General features: G+C 61.1%; 2 protein-coding genes across 42 annotated transcripts in view; one reads left to right on the forward strand and one right to left on the reverse strand.

Annotated features, from left to right (window-relative positions):
• OGDH (oxoglutarate dehydrogenase) overlaps window positions 1–6,287 on the reverse strand; it is a 474,703-nt gene extending 468,416 nt beyond the window's left edge. Inside the window, exon 1 of the mRNA XM_077996814.1 lies at window positions 6,277–6,287. The gene's annotated coding sequence lies outside the window, so the exon portion shown is untranslated. The remainder of the gene's footprint in view (window positions 1–6,276) is intronic.
• Window positions 1–17,998, forward strand: part of CAMK2B (calcium/calmodulin dependent protein kinase II beta) — a 109,754-nt gene extending 91,756 nt beyond the window's left edge. For 6 of the 41 annotated variants that reach the window (XM_077996877.1, XM_028845822.2, XM_028845832.2 and 3 more), the window contains 8 exons: window positions 416–453; window positions 632–703; window positions 2,243–2,287; window positions 4,044–4,092; window positions 14,254–14,329; window positions 14,446–14,540; window positions 14,856–15,090; window positions 15,637–17,998. In XM_077996877.1, the coding sequence (XP_077853003.1) occupies window positions 416–453; window positions 632–703; window positions 2,243–2,287; window positions 4,044–4,092; window positions 14,254–14,329; window positions 14,446–14,540; window positions 14,856–15,088 (608 nt within the window). In that variant the 3' untranslated portion in view covers window positions 15,089–15,090; window positions 15,637–17,998. Of the gene's footprint in view, window positions 1–412; window positions 454–631; window positions 704–2,242; window positions 2,288–4,043; window positions 4,093–5,606; window positions 5,721–6,184; window positions 6,314–8,498; window positions 8,628–14,253; window positions 14,330–14,445; window positions 14,541–14,855; window positions 15,091–15,636 lie in introns of all 41 variants that reach the window. The other 35 variants (XM_077996883.1, XM_077996879.1, XM_028845827.2 and 32 more) reach the window with 17 other exon arrangements.
• The last annotated feature ends 1,796 nt before the right edge of the window (window positions 17,999–19,794 follow it).

Raw genomic sequence — 19,794 nt, forward strand, 5'->3', positions numbered from 1 at the left:
GCATGACCTCTGGGGTGCTGGCTCAGCTGCCCCCACCCCAACCTGGCACCGCTAGTCCTGAGTTCCCATCATGGAGGAGGCGGCATCCTGCCTTCCTCCAGGAAGAGCTTGCATGTGGCCCAGAAGCCAATGGGACTCCCCAGCACCCACGCGCATCTCTGGGTCTGGTCAGAGGAGAAATCCGGATGCCTATAGGAGCCCCAGGGTCACGGAGGAGGCTGGAGACAGGGCTGTCCTGGCGTGACGGGACGGCCCCCCACGGGCTCAGAGCCAGCTTGGGTGCTGGAGCCACACTTGCCTCAGGACCCTGGGCTTGCTCCTGGGGAAAGAGTGGGGTCAGGCAAAGGGGTGGGGGTGCGCTGCAGCGAGACCCAGGCCCAGCACTCACCATGCCTTTTTCCTCCCCATGCAGCAGCCAAGAGTTTACTCAACAAGAAAGCAGATGGAGTCAAGGTGAGGCTCCGGCCGGGCCCTGGGGTGCCGGGGGGCCCAGAGCCTGCAGCTTCACCCCCACTCCCTGGGGCTCCTGCTCTGGAGTCCCCCTCCCCCCATATCCTGGCAGACATGGGATGGGGAATTGGCGAGTGAGGGGCTTCTCCCGCCTAAGGGTTCCTCTTCCCTCTCTCCACAGCCCCAGACGAATAGCACCAAAAACAGTGCAGCCGCCACCAGCCCCAAAGGGACGCTTCCTCCTGCCGCCCTGGTACTGAGCTCCTCAAACTCTGCCTCTCAGCCCCTCCTACGCCCCTGGCTGTGTGATTGCTGCTGGTCAGAGGGGGCCTGGTGAAGGTGGGGTCCGGCCCCGCCTGGCCTGTCTGACAGCACTCGCATGGCCCCCGCCCCTCATCCCTCACCAGTGGTGAAGTGGAGAGAAGAGGCCACTGTTGCAGGAGGCTCCACTTCAGACAGGTTTAGGGCTGCTCTGGGGAACCCCTGACTGAGACCCACAGATGTTGGGGTACTGGGGAGAGGCCCAGCCTCCTACCCATGTTGACTTGTGGATGTCTCTCCAGGAGTGTTCAGGAAGTCAGTGAGGCAGAGGACACCCTCTCCCCGCCAGGACCCCACCCTTAGCTCCCCCACCATCCTCAACAGGCCGACCCACAGACCACTCCCAGGGTCTGGCTTGGTGGGGCTGGGCCAGGCTCTGCAGGGGGAACAGCCCGTAGTGGCACATTCCATGGCCCGTGGGGAGACGGGGCCACAGTGGTGCAGTAGAGAGGTGTCTAGGTCAGGGCCATCCAAGGAGGGGGCTTGCCGTCACGTCTGTGTTCCCTCAGGAGCTAGCACACCCGTGCTGCTCTGTGGCTGCCTGAGAGGCAGGACTTAGGGGCTCCCTGCCGGGGAGGGGAGGGATCCCCACCATGCTCCGCTCCGACTGCGCTCCTCAGTGCCCCTTGCCCTGGGGGCTCCTACAGGTGAACCCTACAGCAGTACTCCCAAGGATGTAAAGTTGTGGCTGGTGGGTGCCGGCCTTCCTGCTGGGGCACTGTGCTGTGTCCCCTCAGCTGTCCTAAGAGCTTTGGGGCTTGCTGGCCCATAGGTCCCCACATTTGCTGGAAGCAGGTTTGGTGTCCCCTGAGAACCCCAGGCCAGGCTTCGGGAGCCAGCCCCAGACCACCCACGGGAATACCGGGTTTGCCAAATGGCCACCCTGAGACCCAGGAGAGGAGAGCGGTCCTGGGAGGGGCGAGCTGCTCAGAGCAGCCAGGCCATGGCTGGAGGGTGGCCTGGTGCCAGCCTACCTAAGGCCTTCCAGTGGCCAGGGTGGCCCACGTGCCAGCCTCACAGCCAGCCCCATCTCGGACCCTGTCCATCCCATGTGCCACCCCCACCCCCATGACATCTTCAGACCTGTGCCCCCCACCACGCTGGGGCACAGGGTCAAGCAGCAAAGGGTGGGGAGAACTCCCCAAGGCCGAGCCTGGCTTCTCTGGCTCCCACACACATTGTGCAGCTTGTCGGGGCCCCACGCAGTCCATCTCCTGCCCTGGACAGCAGCACCTCCACCAGCCTGGACAGAGCTCCTGTCCATTCCATCCCTGCCGTCTGACCCAGGCTCCTCCCGCAGCTGCTCCACGCCGCCTCCATCCCTGTCCCCCACTCTGCTCTGCACTTCTTTCTCGCAGGCTCTGGCCACCCACGCCTCCTCTGTCTCCCTGTTCCCCTCCTGGTGGTCTCTGCTTCCTCCTCTTCTCACTTTCCCTCTCTTTCCTTCCTCTGTGTCTTCCTTCTTCTGTAGGAGCCTCAAACCACCGTCATCCATAACCCAGTGGACGGGATTAAGGTACTGCCCCCCTTTCCTCCTCCCGCTTTCCCCAGGCAGGAGGCTCCAGGCCAGGAAAGAGGTCTGGGGCAGCATTTGTGCCAGAGTGGAGGGCAGATGTCCCATGGCCCTGGCCGCCCCTCCCCACAGCACAGCAGGGCCCCAGTCCATCTTTGTGGGCAACAACACGACAGACTGGTTCAGGCCCCAGGCGTGCCCCTGGAGGTGCTTGGCACAGTTGCGCCCAGTCCCCATGTGGCCAACACTCTCAGACCAGGGCTCCGCGTGTCCCACCTACCGCAGGCGGTAGGGCTTCCTGAGGTCTGGAGTGGGGCCTGCATCTCAGGAGCTGTGTCCTTGACTCTCCTGGCTATCCTCCACCCCACCTCCCTCACGCGGCCCCCAGTGCTTCCTGCTGAGCAGACCCTCCCTCCTCTGCTCCCCTCTCTGCTCTGGCCATCAGCTCCCATCACATTGACATCATCACTCTGGGGCCAGGGAAGGGGCTGGCTCTCTGGGGTGGTGGGAGGGATGGGGCCAGCAGCCAAGCCATTTCCAGGACTTCCAAAACAGCGCCGCTACACCCAACACAGCCCTCCAGCCCAGCTCCCACCTAGGCCTGGGCTCCTTACAGAGCCCCCAGAGTGCCTCTGTGGGGACCCCCACTTCCTTCTGGCCAGTGCCACCACCCAGCCCATCATCAGAAGACATCTTTCTCCATGGCAGGGACCAAGGGGCACCCATGGTGCTAGGCCAGGACCTGGGTGTTCTCCCCACCTGGCAGCTGGGGATGGGTGCCCCTGGGACCCATGTGTGTCTGGGGTGGGTCATGTTCTCTGCAAGACTCCTAAACAACCTTCTGGGCTGTGGTGAACTCTGACCCTGCACCTAAAGACCTGTAGTTCTGGTCTAGGGCCCCCGAGCAGTGTCCAGGCAGTGTCCAGACCAGGTGGCGGTCCCCCAGGGACCTCGTGAGATGTTTCCTCTGAGGAGCAGAGCAGGCCTCCTGGGGAGCTGGGGGATGGTCTTTTGAAGGGCAGCATCCTTGGAGCAGGGTGGGAGAGACTGGGCCACCTCTGCCCTCTAAGGCCACCTGAGAGGTGAGGCCGGGGCCTGGCTGGACGTCCAGTCCCGGAGGGGCAGGTGCCCTGAGGGAATGTGGGTGGCAGGAGTGCTCTGCCTGGGGCCAGGCCAAGGTTCCTGGAGCCCTGTGCGGATCTGCAGAGCTACTGGAAACACCTCACCCTGTATTTTGGATGACAGCGGCTGCTGCTTCATCGGAACCAGCCAGTCCCATTGTGTTTTACGTCTTGGAATTTCAAAAAGCCCGTTTTCCTCTCTTGTTAAAGAGTCAGCTGAGCATACCAGTCTCTGTGCCAGGCTCATCTTGCTGGGAGAATTGGAGCCCTCATGTATTGGGGATGCAGGGTGGCCACAGCACTAGGGTGGCAGGGCCAGCCTCGGACTCTGTGCCAGCCTGTGCCGGCTGCCATGAGAATGCGCCCTGGTGAGGGGCACCCTCCCAGGGACCAGCACAGAACTGGGTGTCTTCTCCAGTCACTGCCGCATTCGGTCCACAGAGCTGGGGCACTGCAACCACCAGAGGGCATGTCCCCTGAGCCCCTGGCCTTTAAGCCCGGTCAAAGCAGCTGGGGCAGAGGTCAGCCTCAGAGCCTGGGCTGGTCCTGATGCAGGCCCAGCCCTGTCCACCTGCCCTCAGCCACGTCCCACCTGTGCTTGGCCGCATCCTGACCCACTGCCTCCCATGTTTCCTCAGGAGTCTTCTGACAGTGCCAACACCACCATAGAGGATGAAGACGCTAAAGGTACCTGCACTTGCATCCTTGTCCCGCAGCGGCCTTGGCACTGCTGGGCTGCTCTTTGAGGCGGGTGGGACTTGTGCAGGGTCAGCTCTCCTGCGATGCCTGGTGTGTGCATGTGTTGGGGGGCTCGGGGGCCCTGTAGCTGCAATCCCACCCCAAGCCTGGGTGTCAGGCCTGCCCAGAGAGTGGGAAGTGTGGCAGAGATGACTGGCAGCCAGGCAGTCTCCGTCACCGCATCCAAGTGAGGAAGCCACGGCTTTGCGCAGAGGCAGGTTCTCCACACCAGGACCCTCACGAGGAAACAGGTTCATGAAACAGGGTTCATCAAACAGGGTAGAACTTTTTCCAGGATGCTGTCCTTGTCTTAAAGCTCCCTAAGCTTGCATTTCTGTCCAGCGTGCACTTGCCGAGTGGCCGGGCAGCTGGGTGGGTGCTTCCGTGTTTGCCTTTGCTGAACCAGGAGTGGCCTCCTGCGGTGGGTTTCTGCACCACAGATTCCAGGGCCCCCTCCCTTGCTCACCCAGGCCAATGTCTTGTGTGTTCCTCAAGAGGCCCCCAGGGCACCCGGCACTGGGGCAAGTTCCATGGAGTCCGCTGCCTCCAGACCACCCACATGGGGCCTCCTGACCCTCATCACTCACACGGTCACCTAGTAAGCCCTACGCTGTTCTCAGGGCTGCCCCGGTGCCTGACAAGGGTCAGCCACTCTGCCAGTTTAGGGGAGAAAACTTCTCACCTGTCCAAAGCTTAGCCTTGCTCCTGCGCACGCTATCCAGCTATGACACTGTCCCTGAGCAGAGATGAGCACAGGACCTCGGGCCCTGCATGCCACAGAGTGGGTGTGCGATTCCCCTGCAGTCTGGAACAGGCCCCAAAGGCGATGGCATGGAGGCTGTCCAGAGGTTCTGCCATCACCCTCAGCCCGGTGGGGCGCTGAGCACTGAGGGAGGGGACCTGGGAGGGGGGCCCAGCCTGGATCCTGTAGGGGAGAAGAGAAGACACCCCGAAGCAGCAGTTGTGGCTCAGATTTGAGCCCGAGCAGCCTCTTGAGGTGGAGGCAGACACCCCCACCCCACCGGGTGCAGAAAGAAACCTTGCCAGGCTGCCCTGAGGCTGGTACGGAGTCCAGGCAGGCCCAGTGGCCATCATGCCCCTATGATGACTGTCACTCCTCCTCCGTGGGCCTGGCCTTTGCTGGCCCTGGCCAGGAGTGGTCACAGCACTAGGGTGGCAGGGTGGCCTCTGACTCCATGCCAGCCTGCACTGGCCTGTGCTGCCCTGGCCTCTGCTGGCTCTGGCACTGGCCCCGTGTTGGCTCCTTCAGCCTTCACATATCTGCTGCGGCCACCACAGGCCCAGGACCCCCATAGGGTGGCCACCCCACCTCCACCCCAGGAGCCCCAGGTATCCAGCTGTCATCCCCTTCCTCCCTCCTGGCCTCCCCCTGTCCTTCTCCAGTTGCATTCTTTTCCTGCGGGCGCCCCACACACCTGCCTACCTCACCTGTTCCGCCTCAGCCCCCAGGGTCCCTGACATCCTGAGCTCAGTGAGGAGGGGCTCGGGAGCCCCAGAAGCCGAGGGGCCCCTGCCCTGCCCATCTCCAGCTCCCTTTAGCCCCCTGCCAGCCCCAAGTAAGTAGCCTGGGCCCTGCTGCTGTGGGGGTCATGTTGGAGGGCTGGTAACCCCCTAGAGGGGCCGCTCCAGAGCCAAGGGCAGGCTGAGCATGGACCCTGGCTCCAGCCTCATCACCCCACAACCCCTCACTGGGGCTTCCCAGGGCGGCCCCAGCCCATCGAGCCTCACCTCTTTGTGAGGTAGGCCCTGGACCACTTTCCTGCTCAAAGCCACTGGGCAGGATAGGAGGCCCCGGAGGCTCGGGCCTCAATTCCAGTCTTCAGGGTTGGCACAGGCCTCACTCCACCTCAGCTTGTGGGAGGGGGGAGCTCCTTGCTGTTGAGGCAGGCTCTGATTCGGGGCCTGACCCCAGGCCCCAAGGGGTCTGGAACACGGGACCCCTACCACTGACCTCCTCCGCCTTGCTGCCTCCTCGTATGTCTGTCTGCCTCATGTTCACGTCTCATCTGTTCCACCCCAGCCCCCAGGATCTCTGACATCCTGAACTCTGTGAGAAGGGGCTCAGGAACCCCAGAAGCCGAGGGCCCCCTCTCAGCGGGGCCCCTGCCCTGCCTGTCTCCGGCTCTCCTAGGCCCCCTACCCTCCCCATGTAAGTAGTGGCCCCAGGCCTGCCGCCTCTGCTGCCGGACAGCTCCCTGCGAATGGCCGGCGCTCAGCAGCTTCCCACCTGCGTGCACGGCCCAGCTACCCTGCCCCGGCGCCGCAGCCTGGCGTCCTGCCCTGGTGGGGCTTCCTGTGGGCTCTCACCCTAACCAGCAGAGCAGCTCCTGGCTTCTCCCTTAGGGGCCCAGCCCCTTACACGGTTCCTGCTCCCACTGCTACTCCCCGCTCGCTGTCCAGCCCCAGGCCCCTCCCAAAAGGGTCTGTCTGGCCCCTCTGAGGCCCCCCATGTCCCTAGACCCTCTCTGCTCATCACTGTCCCAGCCCCAGACTTCACACCCACCCAGGGGCCCTGCCCATGGTGCCCAGGAGCCTGCACTCAGGGCCACCCTGGTTCCTGATGTGACCCCAACCCCTGAGTGCCCTTCCTCAGTCTAGGGGGCTGAGGAAGGTGCCAGAACGGAAACCCCGGCCAGGGTCCCTGGGGCTCACGAACAAGGGGATAGTATGGAGAATCATAAGCCTGGGCTCCGCTGACCTGGGCTGTCCTCATGGGGCCAGGCCAGGCCAGGCCTCCTCTGTACCGCCCGTGACTCCTGCCTCTCCCTGTAACCCTGTCCAGCGTTCCTCAAGGGCCACTTACCTGACAGCTTCTTGCTGGCCAGCAGCCTCTCCCTGGAGTGTGCCCTCTGCCCACAGCAGCTTCAGCCCATGCCACCCGACAGCCAGAGCACCCACCCTTCACTCCTGCAGCCTCCTCTTCACGCACCACGCTGTCCCCAGCAGCACCCTCTGTCCTCTTGTCTCCCTCTGTCTCCCCATATCCCCCTTGGTCACCCTACAACCTCTCTACCCACTTCCGTCCCCCTAAGTTCACCCTCTATCCCTACATCCCCCTCTGTCCCCCAAATTCCCCTCTTTCCCTCATGTTTCTGTTTTCCTCCCCAAACTCTGCTCTGTCCCTCACATTCTCCCTCTGTCCCCCACACCCCCTTCTGTCCCCCACACCCCCTTCTGTCTCCCACACCCGCTCTGTCCCCCACATCCCCCACTGTCCCCACACACCCTCCTCTGTCACCCACACACCCCTCTGTCCCCCACACCCCCTTCTGTCCCCCATACCCTTCTGTGTCCCCCACATACCCCTCTGTCCCCCCACCCCTTCTGTCCCCCACACCTTCCTCTGCCCCCCACATCCCCCTCTGTCCCCCATATCTCCCTCTGTCCCCCACACACTCCCTCTGTCCCCCATATCTCCCTCTGTCCTCCACACTCTCCCTCTGTCCCCCACATCCCCCTCTGTCCCCCACACTCTCCCTCTGTCCCCCACACCCCTCTCTGTCCCCCACGTCCTCTCTGTCCCCCACGCCCCCCTCTGCCCCCCACTCCCTCCTCTGTCCCCCGTATCCCCTCTGTCCCCCATACCCTCCTCTGTCCCCCACATACCCCTCTGTCCCCCACACTCTCCCTCTGTCCCCCACATCCCCCTCTGTCCCCCATACTCCCCCTCTGTCCCCCACATCCCCCTCTGTCCCCCACATCCCCCTCTGTCCCCCATACTCCCCCTCTGTCCCCCACATCTGCCTCTGTCCTCCACACTCCCCCTCTGTCCCCCACATCCCCCTCTGTCCTCCACACTCTCCCTCTGTCCCCCACAGTCTGTCCCCCCATCCCCTTCTGTCCCCCACATCCTCCTCTGTCCCCCACACCCCCTCTGTCCTCTACATCCCCCTCTGTCCCCTACACTCTCCTCTTTCCCCTGCACCCTCCTCTGTCCCCCACATCCCCCTCTGTCCTCCACACTCTCCCTCCCACACCCTCCTCTGTCCCCCACACCTTCCTCTGTCCCCCACACCCACCTTGGTCCCTTCATGCCCCCCTGTCCCCAGCACCCCCCTCTGTCCCCCAAGTCTCCTCCATTTCCCTCTCTGTCCCCCAAGCTCCCCTCTGTCCCCCACATCCCCTTCTGTCCCCTGTATCTGCTCCGTTGGCCCAGGTCCACCCTCTTCCCCCCACATCCCCCATCTTCCCTCCCTCCCCTCTCTCCCCTCGTGCCCCACCCCCACATCTCCCTCTGTGCCCCTCAATCTCTGGCTTGGCTGATTGCCCGTGGTTTCTCTCCTGCGTGCCCCCCGTGCCTGCCTTGTGTTCACGTCTTGTCTGTTCCGCCCCAGCCCCGAGGATCTCTGACATCCTGAACTCTGTGAGGAGGGGCTCAGGGACCCCAGAAGCCGAGGGCCCCTCACCAGTGGGGCCCCTGCCCTGCCCATCTCCGACTATCCCTGGCCCCCTGCCCACCCCGTGTAAGTAGCACCTTAAGTGGCCCTGGCAGCAGCTGCCCGGAGGGGCTCGGGGAGTGCGAGCCTGGCAGTGGTGCTCTGGGAAGGGCCAGCTTGCGGGGAGGGCGGGGGCACAGGATCCCTCTGCTGGGCCCCAGGGAATTGCTTTGAAGCACATGCAGGTGCCGTTGGGTCTCACAAAATGGAGGTTATGGTTATGAAGTGTGTATGACACAAGTGTGTAGGAAGAGCGTCTGAAAGAGCAGGTTTGTCGCCGACCCCAAAACTTGTGACCCTGAGGTCCACAGCCTTCTCCTGATGGGAGGGGAATGGGCAGCAGAGGGTCTGCGCGTGTGGCAAGGGCTGGCACGCCAGGAGCCGCTGGCTTGGGTCGAGGTGGACCTGCTGGGCAGGGACAGAAAAGTGTCACCGAGATGCTCTAGCATTAGAGCTGTCCAAGTCCAGACAGCAGGGAGCAGGTGGGGATCGGGAGGCGCGGATCTGGGGGGCAGCTGGGGCCAGGCTGAAACAGAGCGGGCGGGACGGGAAGCCCAGGCTGGGCAGCCTCTCCGGCCAGGGAGGAGCCAGGCTGGGCCACCTCCCGGTCTGTCTGCCGACTGCCCACAGTATCGCTTACAGGGATGGATGACATCCCAGGGCTGCCGCCACCCCCACCTGTGGGGAGACACCAGGCTGGGGGTGGTGTGGAGATGCTCTTAGAGAAGAGGCTGCTGGGCCAAGGGCTCGGCATGGCAGGGCAGTGGCTAGGTAAGTACTTGAGGGACAGGTGGGGCTGAGTGCCCCCATCCCCTCTGCAGGCCGGGCGTGGGGGCTGCTGCAGGTGGCCAGGGGAGAGGGGTGTGGGGAGAGTGAACCCACAAGAGCAGCGGCCCGAGGAGGGGGATGCAGCCTGCAGGTTCAAAGGGACACTGGATCCACCCTGGGTGCCCGAGAGGGCAGGGGGCAGCCCCTGGAGGGGCACTCACCCCCTGAGTGTTCTGTGGTCAGCTGAGGACTCCCAGTGGGGGTTGACTGAGGGGATCAGAGGTGAGCAGCTGAGGGGAAAGACCAGGTTCTTGATGGTGATAGGGTCGGGGTGCCTGGGCGACCGACCGAACTCAAGGAGGGAGGTATGGGGAGGGGCCGCCATGCAGCTGGGGCAGGTGCACAGCAGAGCCTCTGGGGGTGGTCAGAACCCCCCACACCCGCCACTTCTACAGCAGCTCATCTGATTTAAGGGGCTTGCTGCCCTTGCAGAAGTGGAGGGGTGTGCCCAAAGGAGCCTGCCTGGAAGGTCACCCCATCAGGTTAGCATGACCCCAGCCCAGGGCCGCAGCCTGCCCTCAAGGTCTGTGCAGTAGCCGGAGTGAGTCCTCTGAGGACAGGGCCCAGGGTGGGTATGAAGTGGCCAACTCGGGGCTCGGTGCCCAGGCTCACCTTCAGAGGCCACAGCACAGACCTCCCCGTCCAGAGTCTGCCCTGAGCTTGGCTGAGGAGGTGGGGGCTGCAGGAAGGAGTTGTGAGCAGGGTAGGATGGAGATTCGTGTGGCCCTCCTGGGAGGGGCTGGGCAGGGCTGGGAGAGGGGTGGGTGAGACGTTCCGGGAACTCGGGGAGAGGAAGAGCCTGGGTACCACCCTGAGGGCACCTGGGCCCAGGCAGCAGGTGGCCAGCTTTGGGCCATCCTACAGGCCAATCGTGAGCCCCCTCCCTTCTCCGGAAGGCACCCACCAGCTGTGTAAATAGGGCAGCTGCCCACGGCCTGCCTCAGACCCTGTCTTCTCCCGACCCACGCTCTCTAATCTCGGATTATACACAATCCAGCCTGATCCCTGGGCAGCTGCCCTCCCTCCTGCAGCCACCTCTGGCTCTGAGAGATGGGACTTGGGGCCAGCCTGGGGTCCCAGGAGTCCAGGCCAGGATGAGAACCTGCTCTGACCCCACCTGGATGCATTGGGCCCGCCTGGACCTGTCGCATCACCCCAAGAGAGCCACAGGCAATGCAAGGCTCGTGTTTGCGTCAGGGCACCTGGAAGGCCTGACTTGCAGAGGCTCTTGGCTCAGGCAGACCCCTCCAAGCCCAGACCCTGCCCACTGCCTCCCTTTTGTCCCTGGAACTGCCAGGGCAGATTGTCCTCAGCCAGCAGGCTTCCCCACCCAGGCACCCCTTTATGTTGGGCACCCCTCCCTCCCCTCCATCAGGGATCATGCCCTTTTTCAGGGGCCCGGGTATCAAGGACACAAAAGCACCCATGTGCTCTGTGGGGAGGCGGAGTGGGGGCTGGGTCAAGCTGGGGTCTGGGCAGCACCGTTCCGCAGGGCAGGGTCAACTTATTCTTCCCGTCTGTGGAATGGATGGGTGGGTCTCACAACAGACCTGCTTCCCATACTTCAGCATGGTTACCACTCTTGAATGGAACTCTGACCATGCATGTCCTCTTCTGTTTACTTTATGCTTTCTCTTCCCACCAACTCCCACTTTAATTACAGTTTGTTTAAAAGCACTGCGTATTACTTCATTAAATGGAAGATTAGTTTCACTTACCACTAGTGTAAGGTGACTATAGAACCAAAGCAGACTGGAAACCAAATGAGATAATGTCACTCTCTTCTCCATTCCAGCTGCGTGCTGCTGTCCCTGAGAACCCCTGTGGAGTGGGAGGGGCAGCTCTCTCTGTCCATTAGAAAGGGGGGTTAACTAAGTGACAGGAGGTGTTTGGGACATGTGGACGCCAGATTTCTCTCTTGATGCAAGGAGGGCAGAGCCAGGCACCCTAGTGGGGTCTGACTTGGGGGCTGCTGGAAGGACTGGCTACAGGTGGAAGAGAGGTCAGACCTGAAACTTGGGGCCACCTCCAGGAAAGGACAGGTGAAAGTGGGGGCATGAGGCAGGGGAGAAGCAGGTGCGAGGTAGAGGGTGGAGAGGAGGCAGGAACATAGCAGCTGGGGTGGGGACGGGCCCTCAAGTGTCATATGCTACTGTCCTGGGGCCCAGGGGCAAGGACAGGAACAGCCACAGCATGTGTTAGGACAGAGCCCTGTGCCCTCCTAGAGTTGGGCAGGTGGAATGGGGCCAGGAATGGGACTCGTGATGGCTGCAGCAGGAACTGGAGGGGAAGGGGCTTCTGGATCCTGCAGCCCACCTTCCTAGAGGCCAGCTTTCCAGGGTCCGCCAAGTGGGTGGGAACTAGGCTTCTATAGCAAGACTGCCCTGAGGACCATCCATGACATGGTGTAGATGAAAGTTAGGCAAGAAAGAGAGACAGGCTGGCAGCAGAAGTGCAGTTGGGTCAGGAGCAAGGGACTTTCCAGATAGGGGCAACCCACGAGTGCACATGTGCCCATGCCACACAACACAGGCACACATGACACGTGCACACTCACAGGCACTGTACACACATGCACACACAGGTGCTTGTGCATATGTATGAGCTTCATCTACACACATTCACACACACACCGTCCTGCTCGTGTGCATGTTTCCATACATGCACATGAATGCACAATCACATGTGTACACACATGCATGTGATCACATGCATGAACATGTGTGCACCCCACTCCTCAGGTGCCATCGGGCTCCTCCTGCTGTCACTGTGCAGCCGGGGACATGAGGCCCTAGAGTAGACAGGTACAGCACAGGCGTTCCCAGGCAGCACCACACACACATGCGTGAGCACACCTGGGCATGCCGCGCCTTCTTCGTGGACTCAGTCCACCTGCCAGGTGGGCTCCCTGGTGGGGCGAGCTCCCAGAGGCCTGGTGGGAGAGATAAAGGCAACCCCATCACAGGGCATGCCTAGAATTGCCTCTTCTGGCTGGGCACGGTGGCTCATACCTGCAATCCCAGCACTTTGGGAGGCCGAGATGGGTGGATCACTTAAGGTTAGGAGTTTGAGACCAGCCTGGCCAACATGGCGAAACCTCATCTCTACTAAAAATACACACACACACAAAATTAGCTGGGCGTGGTGGTGTACACCTGTAGTCCCAGCTACTCGGGAGGCTGAGGCAGGAGAATCGCTTGAACCTGGGAGGCAGAGACTGTAGTGAGCCAAGATCACACCACTGCACTCCAGCCTGGGTGACAGAGCGAGACTCCGCCTCAAAAAAAAAAAAAGGAATTCCCTCTGGGAGTTTAGACCACAGACAGGTGGCATGTATGTGGCCGTTGGAGGCAGCACTCACAGCTGAAAGGTGGAAACGTCACCACAGGGCCTGCCTTCTTGGTGAAAATGGTGTCCTGCAGGGCGGGCAGCAGTTTGAGGGCAGGTGTCCCAGGTATGGCTTGCAGCAGCCTGAGGGTCACAGAGCGCAGTGCTGGGAGTGCAGAGACTTCCCCCACAGGGAGAGTTCCCAGGAACCTGCTTCCGGTGCACTTCTGGGGGTTTGAGGTTTTCCATGGACAAATTACTTTGAGAAACCAGTGTTACTTGTGTGTATAGGTGAGCGTGCGTGTGCATGTGTTCTGTGTGTGAGTGTGCATGTATGTGCGTGCCTGTGTATATATCCTCGCAGATATGGCTAGGGACCTCACTGAGGACAGTAGTTCTGTCTGAGGAGAGTGAGTGAGACAAGATTGAGGAGAACACAGGCATCTTCAAACTACATGCGCGGTGCTTTATTTCTTTAAAATGTGTCTAAAGCGAATAGGAAAATGTTAAGATGTGAATCCGTGGAGTGTGGGTTCTATTACTCTCTCCACGTCTTCCATACGTTTAAAATCTTTTACAATGAAAATAAGCTGTAGTTAAAGCAGCAACGCAGGCTGCCAGTGAGCGCCCCAGAGGCCAGTAAGGACCAGCATGGCTGGAGGGCCTGTTGGAATCCAAGGGGAGTGGGCAGGAACCGCAGGCAGGCACCAGAGAGAAGCCTGGGCATGGGGGTGTGGGGCAACGGGGGTGTCTGCAGGGGTAGCATGTGGGCCTCGGACTGCAAGCAGGTGAAGCCAGCAGGATGCGGCTCCTATGAGAAAAGCGGGGAACAAGAGACCATGCCTGCTCTTCCTGCTGCTGGGACAACCCGGGTCATCGCCCCGGGGAACCCTGTAGCCACGCCTGGCCGCCCCCTGCTGCTTCCTCCTACCCGGCCTCCACGTGGCCTTGCTGACGGCTCCTTCTTCCAGGCAGGTCTCTGCCTTCTCGCCTGGTGCCTGCACTCGGTAGCCCCCTCACCAGAGCTGCTGGGTGAAGGAGGCACTAAGAACCCAAGGCTCAGGAGGAGGGTGGGGCCGGGAAGCTGCAGGGAAGCGCAGGGTCAGGCCTGGTGGGCCCCAGACCTGGCTCACTGGAGGGCAGGAGGGAGACTGTGGCGGACAGCTCATGGGGCCAGGAGGTGACCTCCAAGTGGATTGTAGGAGGGTTTTTTTTTTCCTCTTTCTGCATTTTCCAGACATTTTGTAATGTGGATAGAATATTTCTGTCCTTCAAAAATATTTTAGTTAAGAAAAATAAGATGGAAGCTGTTGCACTTGGAAATGAGGAAGCCACTGGTGATAGAGGGGGGCGGGCGAGAGGATCGCTTCTGCGAATAGCGGCAGAAACACGGTGTGGATGCAGCTCGTGCTCCCCCAGGCCCTCCCCTGGGCTGTGTGGAGGGGTCTGGGGGGAATGGGCCAGCGCCCAGTGGTCACCTGGCCGTGTCTCCCCACAGCCCGGAAGCAGGAGATCATTAAGACCACGGAGCAGCTCATCGAGGCTGTCAACAACGGTGACTTTGAGGCCTACGCGTGAGTCCCCGGGGCTGGGGGGGGGCTGTGCAGGACAAGGATGTGGGACCCTTGGGGGGGCCCTGCTCAGAGTCAGGGGTCCATGGGGCCCCTCCTCACTTGGATTTGGCCCCCAGGAAAATCTGTGACCCAGGGCTGACCTCATTTGAGCCTGAAGCACTGGGCAACCTGGTTGAAGGGATGGACTTCCACAGATTCTACTTCGAGAACCGTGAGTGAGGGAGCCCGGGTGGGCATGAGGGTGCAGTGCCCCCAGGAGAGCCTCTCGGCCCCTCCCAGGGACAGCATGGTGGCTGCCTATGGAAGCCCTGTCCCCTCTCTGCCCAGGGTTGGCCAGCCACCCCTCCCCCACCAGACACCCAGCCCCCAGAATCCCACTCTTGGAGGGGCCCATGCTGCTCCCAGGAGAGCCGAACCTCCCCAGTAAGGGGAGCTGAGAGAGGGAAAGGGTTAGGGTGGTGGGGTGGAAGGCGGGCACCAGGGCAGCCACAGTAACCCGAGACCTCCCTCCACCTGCTGTCCACAGTGCTGGCCAAGAACAGCAAGCCGATCCACACGACCATCCTGAACCCGCACGTGCACGTCATCGGAGAGGACGCCGCCTGCATTGCTTACATCCGGCTCACGCAGTACATTGACGGGCAGGGCCGGCCCCGCACCAGCCAGTCTGAGGAGACCCGTGTGTGGCACCGCCGCGACGGCAAGTGGCAGAACGTGCACTTCCACTGCTCGGGCGCGCCTGTGGCCCCGCTGCAGTGAAGGTGAGTGCTCTGTGCTAAGTGACAGCCGGGGCAGAGGGGTGGCGGTGGTGTGAGTGGCTGCAGCCCAGGGAGGCAATGGGGAGCAGTGGGGCCTGTGGCAGAGCCCATGCCTGGGAAGTCCATCAGCTTTCCTGGTGAGGCCACAGGAATGATGTTGAATTAGGGATCACAGCAGGCTGGGTGTGGCGGGCCTCCTCAGACGACTGGGGAGCTGATGAGGGCCTGAGCAGTCCACACTGGCCAGAGCTGGGTGGGTTGCAGGTGGATGGGCCCCAGGCAGCACAATCCTGGGCACCATGCCCTGTTTGTGAGGACTGTTAGAACCCCAGATGGGGGGTCTCCAGGTGGCGGGTGCAGTGGGCCCAGAGCCCAGAGCCCAGTTTTACAGGGATACTAGTAATTGGGTTGGGCACCTTGAACCCCTTTCCCGAGTGGGCCCTTTTCCGGACTTTAACCCTCTCTGCAGTGCCGTGTGGCAGACAGCAGAGCCTGGGGGTGGACGGGAGAGGGGGCTGCTGAGGAGCTGACCCACCCGCCCCATTTCAGAGCTGCGCCCTGGTTTCGCCGGACAGAGTTGGTGTTTGGAGCCCGACTGCCCTCGGGCACACGGCCTGCCTGTCGCATGTTTGTGTCTGCCTCGTTCCCTCCCCTGGTGCCTGTGTCTGCAGAAAAACAAGACCAGATGTGATTTGTTTAAAAACAAAACAAAACAAAAAAACAAGATGACGACGACAACCACAAAAAAATTGACATCAGATGAAATGAAAAAAAAAAAAAAAAAAAAACTAAAGGAAGGAAAAAGCTGTAAAAATCACTGGCATTCGTGGGGCCGCTCCCCACCCAAGCTCCACGTGTGTCCGTCTGTGCTCCTGGCCTCTGGGGGACCAGCTGGGACATGAACTTGTCTGCCAGGCCCCTGTCGCGTGCTGAACGGTGTTAGTTTGTAGGTAACGCACACACCCCACACCTAAGGTGTCTGCATCCTCCCGCCAACGCATGGGCTCCACATGGTGTGCTCGCTGGCTGTCGTGACTGTCAGCTGTCTCTTGGGAGGGGCTGTGGGGCCCGCTGGGCTGCCTCCTTTCCCGCTAGTTGTGCCTGAGAGTTGCTGTTTTCCTGCTTTCCCTTCCCTTCCTTTCATCCCCTGAAGGGCTAGGTGTGGGTTTTCCGTGCCCGGTATCCCCACACACCCAGCACGGACAACCCTTCGGCAGAGCCCAGGCCGGCCCCTCACCCCCTGGAGTATTGAGACCGGAGTCCCGTCCCCAAGGCCATCAGAGATGCCCCCACACACCCAGGACTCCAGCTCTGGTCCTTCTAGGGGAATAAAGTGCAAAGAGGGGCACAGCTTAGCTTCGGGCCTCTCGCCGAGCAAGAGATAGCACTGCTGGCTACAGCTCCAACACAGCCAGCTGTGGCAAGAGGACTCTGCCTGGGCTGGCCTCCCTCCTGTGTGAGGTGTCTGTCTCTTCTCTGCCAGCCAGCAGCAGATGCACTGGCAGCTCCCGACCCTGTTTCCGCCCCTTGGCCCTCCCCCAGCCTGTTCGGCTTCTCCGCGCCCCGAAATGGGGAACAGACTTTTGACAAAGGACTGCGGGCCTTACTCAAGTCCCTGAGCCCCCGACTGAAGCTAGGAGGGGAGGCCAGGCTTTGTGTCTGGGCATATTTGTCTGCTGATGGAGTTTGGGAAAGCCTGGGGCTTGGGGTTTGGTTGGGTGGTACAGCAAGTGGCAGAGCGGGGTCAGAGGTGGTGGCTGCCCAGCTTCTGGGCTGAGATGAGGGTCTGTGCAGAGGTTTGCTGAAGTGGGAGTGCCTTTGGAATCTGGGCTGGGAGCAGAAGGGAGCAAAAGCTACAGTGGGAGCCAGCCTAGGGCACGTGGGAGGCGTGAGGGCAGTGCTGCCCGTGCAGTGTCAGGTGTGAGAGCACCTTGGTGGGCTGCAGTGCGTGTGAGGGCACCTTCTAGGTGGGCCAGGGATGCAGCTATGGAGATAAGGCGGGCTGGGGACACAAACAGGTGGGCATAGGGCCCAAGACACCAGCGGATGGAGGGCAGGGTCCAGCCCTGTGCTCCTGAGTGTCGGCTGCCTGGGTTTGAGGCGGTGGGTCCCCAGCCCCTTGTGATGGTGTGTACCATGGGGGAACTCGGGGACAGGGCAAGCCCAAGCACGGTGGGGCTGCAGGGTGGGTCAGAAGCCAGGTTGGGTGGGAGTGGTCAGAAGCCCTGACTGCAGAGGGTCGGGGGCTCCTGCCCCAGTGCCTACCCACCTTCAATTCACATCGTTTTCAACAAGGATTTTCTTTATCTTCCCCTACAAATCAAGCCAAGGGAGGGGCACAGAATGGGGAACAGGACACAGGATCCTAAACTCCAAGGGGACTGTCCACCGATGAACACTCAGAGTGGACACCATCTTCCGTCCACGCTGTGCCCAGGACAGCTGTCCCCATCCATGAACACAGGGTAAACATCTGCCGGGCTCCGCACCAGTGGCTCCCTGGGCCATGGGACAGCGGCAGGGCTCACCACGGACAGCGCGTGGCCCAGCGGCCGGCCACCCTGGCGTCCTGGGGCCTCCTTCCCTCCTCTCCCTCTCACCTTGTCACCTCCACGGAGCTGCCTGTCTGGGATAATTTGGGGATTTTTTTTCTGGGGGATAATTCTTTTGCATGACCCCTAAAGAGCAAGCCACACCGCTCTGCTAGCTAGGTGTCTACGGTGTGGTGGCGGCGGCCGCTGGCCAGCGCTGCAAGGGGTCGGCTGCCCACGGTGCTGGCTGGCCTCCCCTCCTCTCTCTTTTTGCTGAGTTTCATTGTCTTTTCTTTCTGAGCCTTGTAAGTGTACAAAAATTATTCTTATTTTGTTCTGTCTCGGGAAACTGCAAATAAAAGAAAAACAGGACAAACTGCTTCAAGTGCAGCTGGGTGCTTTGGCTGGAATCCTGCCAACCTCCTGCGCCAAAATACAGACTCAAGCCCCGTCCCTGGCCAAGACCCTACTTGGGCCCCTCCTCCAACAGAAGGTAGTGCTATGGAGCCCTGAGCTGGCCCTGACATTCCTGAGCTTCTCCAGGGTGAACAGCTCACCCCAGGTAGGGCACTAGTCATAGATCATAGCTCCACCAGCTGTCCCCACCTCTTCCTCTGGTCCTCTGAAGTCTTCTGGGCCCAGGGCTGTCCACCCTGGATGCTGGAACTGAAACTGGATCCCAGCCCCCAACGCCCCTGAACTCTCCATTCCCCCTCAGTGGCTGCTAAAGATGTGGCCAGGGGCAGCCTCTGGGCAGGAAGGAGCCCCAGGACCAAGACCTCTGGCTGGCTGCTGTCTCCTTTCGCCCCTGCTACATGTATTGGCTGTTCTGGATGCTGAGGGGACACAGTGACCACAAAGCCAGGCTCCACCCCAGTGGATTATGCAGACAGACGGCACACAGGCCTGTGTGGGTATCAGCCTCCAACACCAGACGTAGGCAAGGCGCAAGGTGATATAGTAGACAGCCATCATGGGGGCCGGGAGGCTCCAGCAGATGCCATACAACCAGCCCAGAATCCGGGACAGAGAGCTGGAATGGAGACAGGGAGACAGGGAAGCCAGATGCCAGGCCAGATTGACCAGGTGCTATAGGCCTGTGGGCCAGGCCAGGCTTGGGGACTTCATCCTGGGTGTGAAGGAGATAGGCACCCCTCAGTCCTTCCCTCTGCATCTCCAGCCCAAGCTAAAAGCAAACCCTTAGGTTGGAGTAAGGAGTAACCCCCTGCCAAGTTTCTCCTGTCCTCAGGCTCCACCCACCACCCATGCTGCCTGGCCCCATAGGGCACACGCTCAGGCCCAGCCCTGGAAAGCAACTGCAACTGCCTGTGCTATGCTGGCCCTTCTCAGCCTCAATGCCCTCCTCCCTCCCCGATGCACCCTCGTGGCCCCCGCTGGGCCCCCTGATGCACCCTCATATCTCCATGGCAACCTGCTGAGAGTGTGGCCTTGCCCTTGGCTCCCCTCCACACCTGTGTCCCAGGCAGTGCCATGGTACTTTCCTGAAACAGAAGGATGGGCTTCAAAACAGTCCCAGACACTAAACACGCCTGCATTTTGGGTCCAAGTAACTTCTGACAAGACGAGTGCCCCTACACACGCTCGGTCCTGTCCACTATGGGCAGGGAGCCTGAAGGATCCCCCAGAACTGGCTAAAGCCCTCAGTCTCCTCCTCCACCCTGAGCATCTGGTTAAACACCTTCATGTGGCAGAGCGGCCCTGGATGTCAGCTTCTTGCTCCTCATGGTCTGCACCTGGACAGGTGCTCTCAGGTGTGTGGGTGGCCAGGTGGCAGGTCCCAAAAGCCAGTTGCAAAGAATCTAGGCCAGTGCCCATGAGTGCTGCGGTGTCTGTCCCTAACATGGTATCTAGGGCTCCACTCACCTATCAGCTGTAATCGGAGGAGGATTTCCAGGCCAGGCCTCCCCCAGGAAGGCTGCAGGCACTGCGGATCGTGCACCCTCACATGCATTATTCCTGAGGCCCTTCTGCAGATGCCATCAGGGCAGCAACTCTGATGAGGTTTTAGGGCACAGCACACAGGACTAAGCCATCCTGTACTGGGCCAAGCGCTACAGGCAAAAGGGACACCACTGATGAGCATTTCATTCATCATTTTTATTTTTACATTTTTTTGAGAGGGAGCCTCACTCTGTCACCCAGGCTGGAGTGCAAT

Source organism: Macaca mulatta, chromosome 3 (genome assembly GCF_049350105.2).
Source record: "Macaca mulatta isolate MMU2019108-1 chromosome 3, T2T-MMU8v2.0, whole genome shotgun sequence".
Taxonomy (NCBI): domain Eukaryota; kingdom Metazoa; phylum Chordata; class Mammalia; order Primates; family Cercopithecidae; genus Macaca; species Macaca mulatta.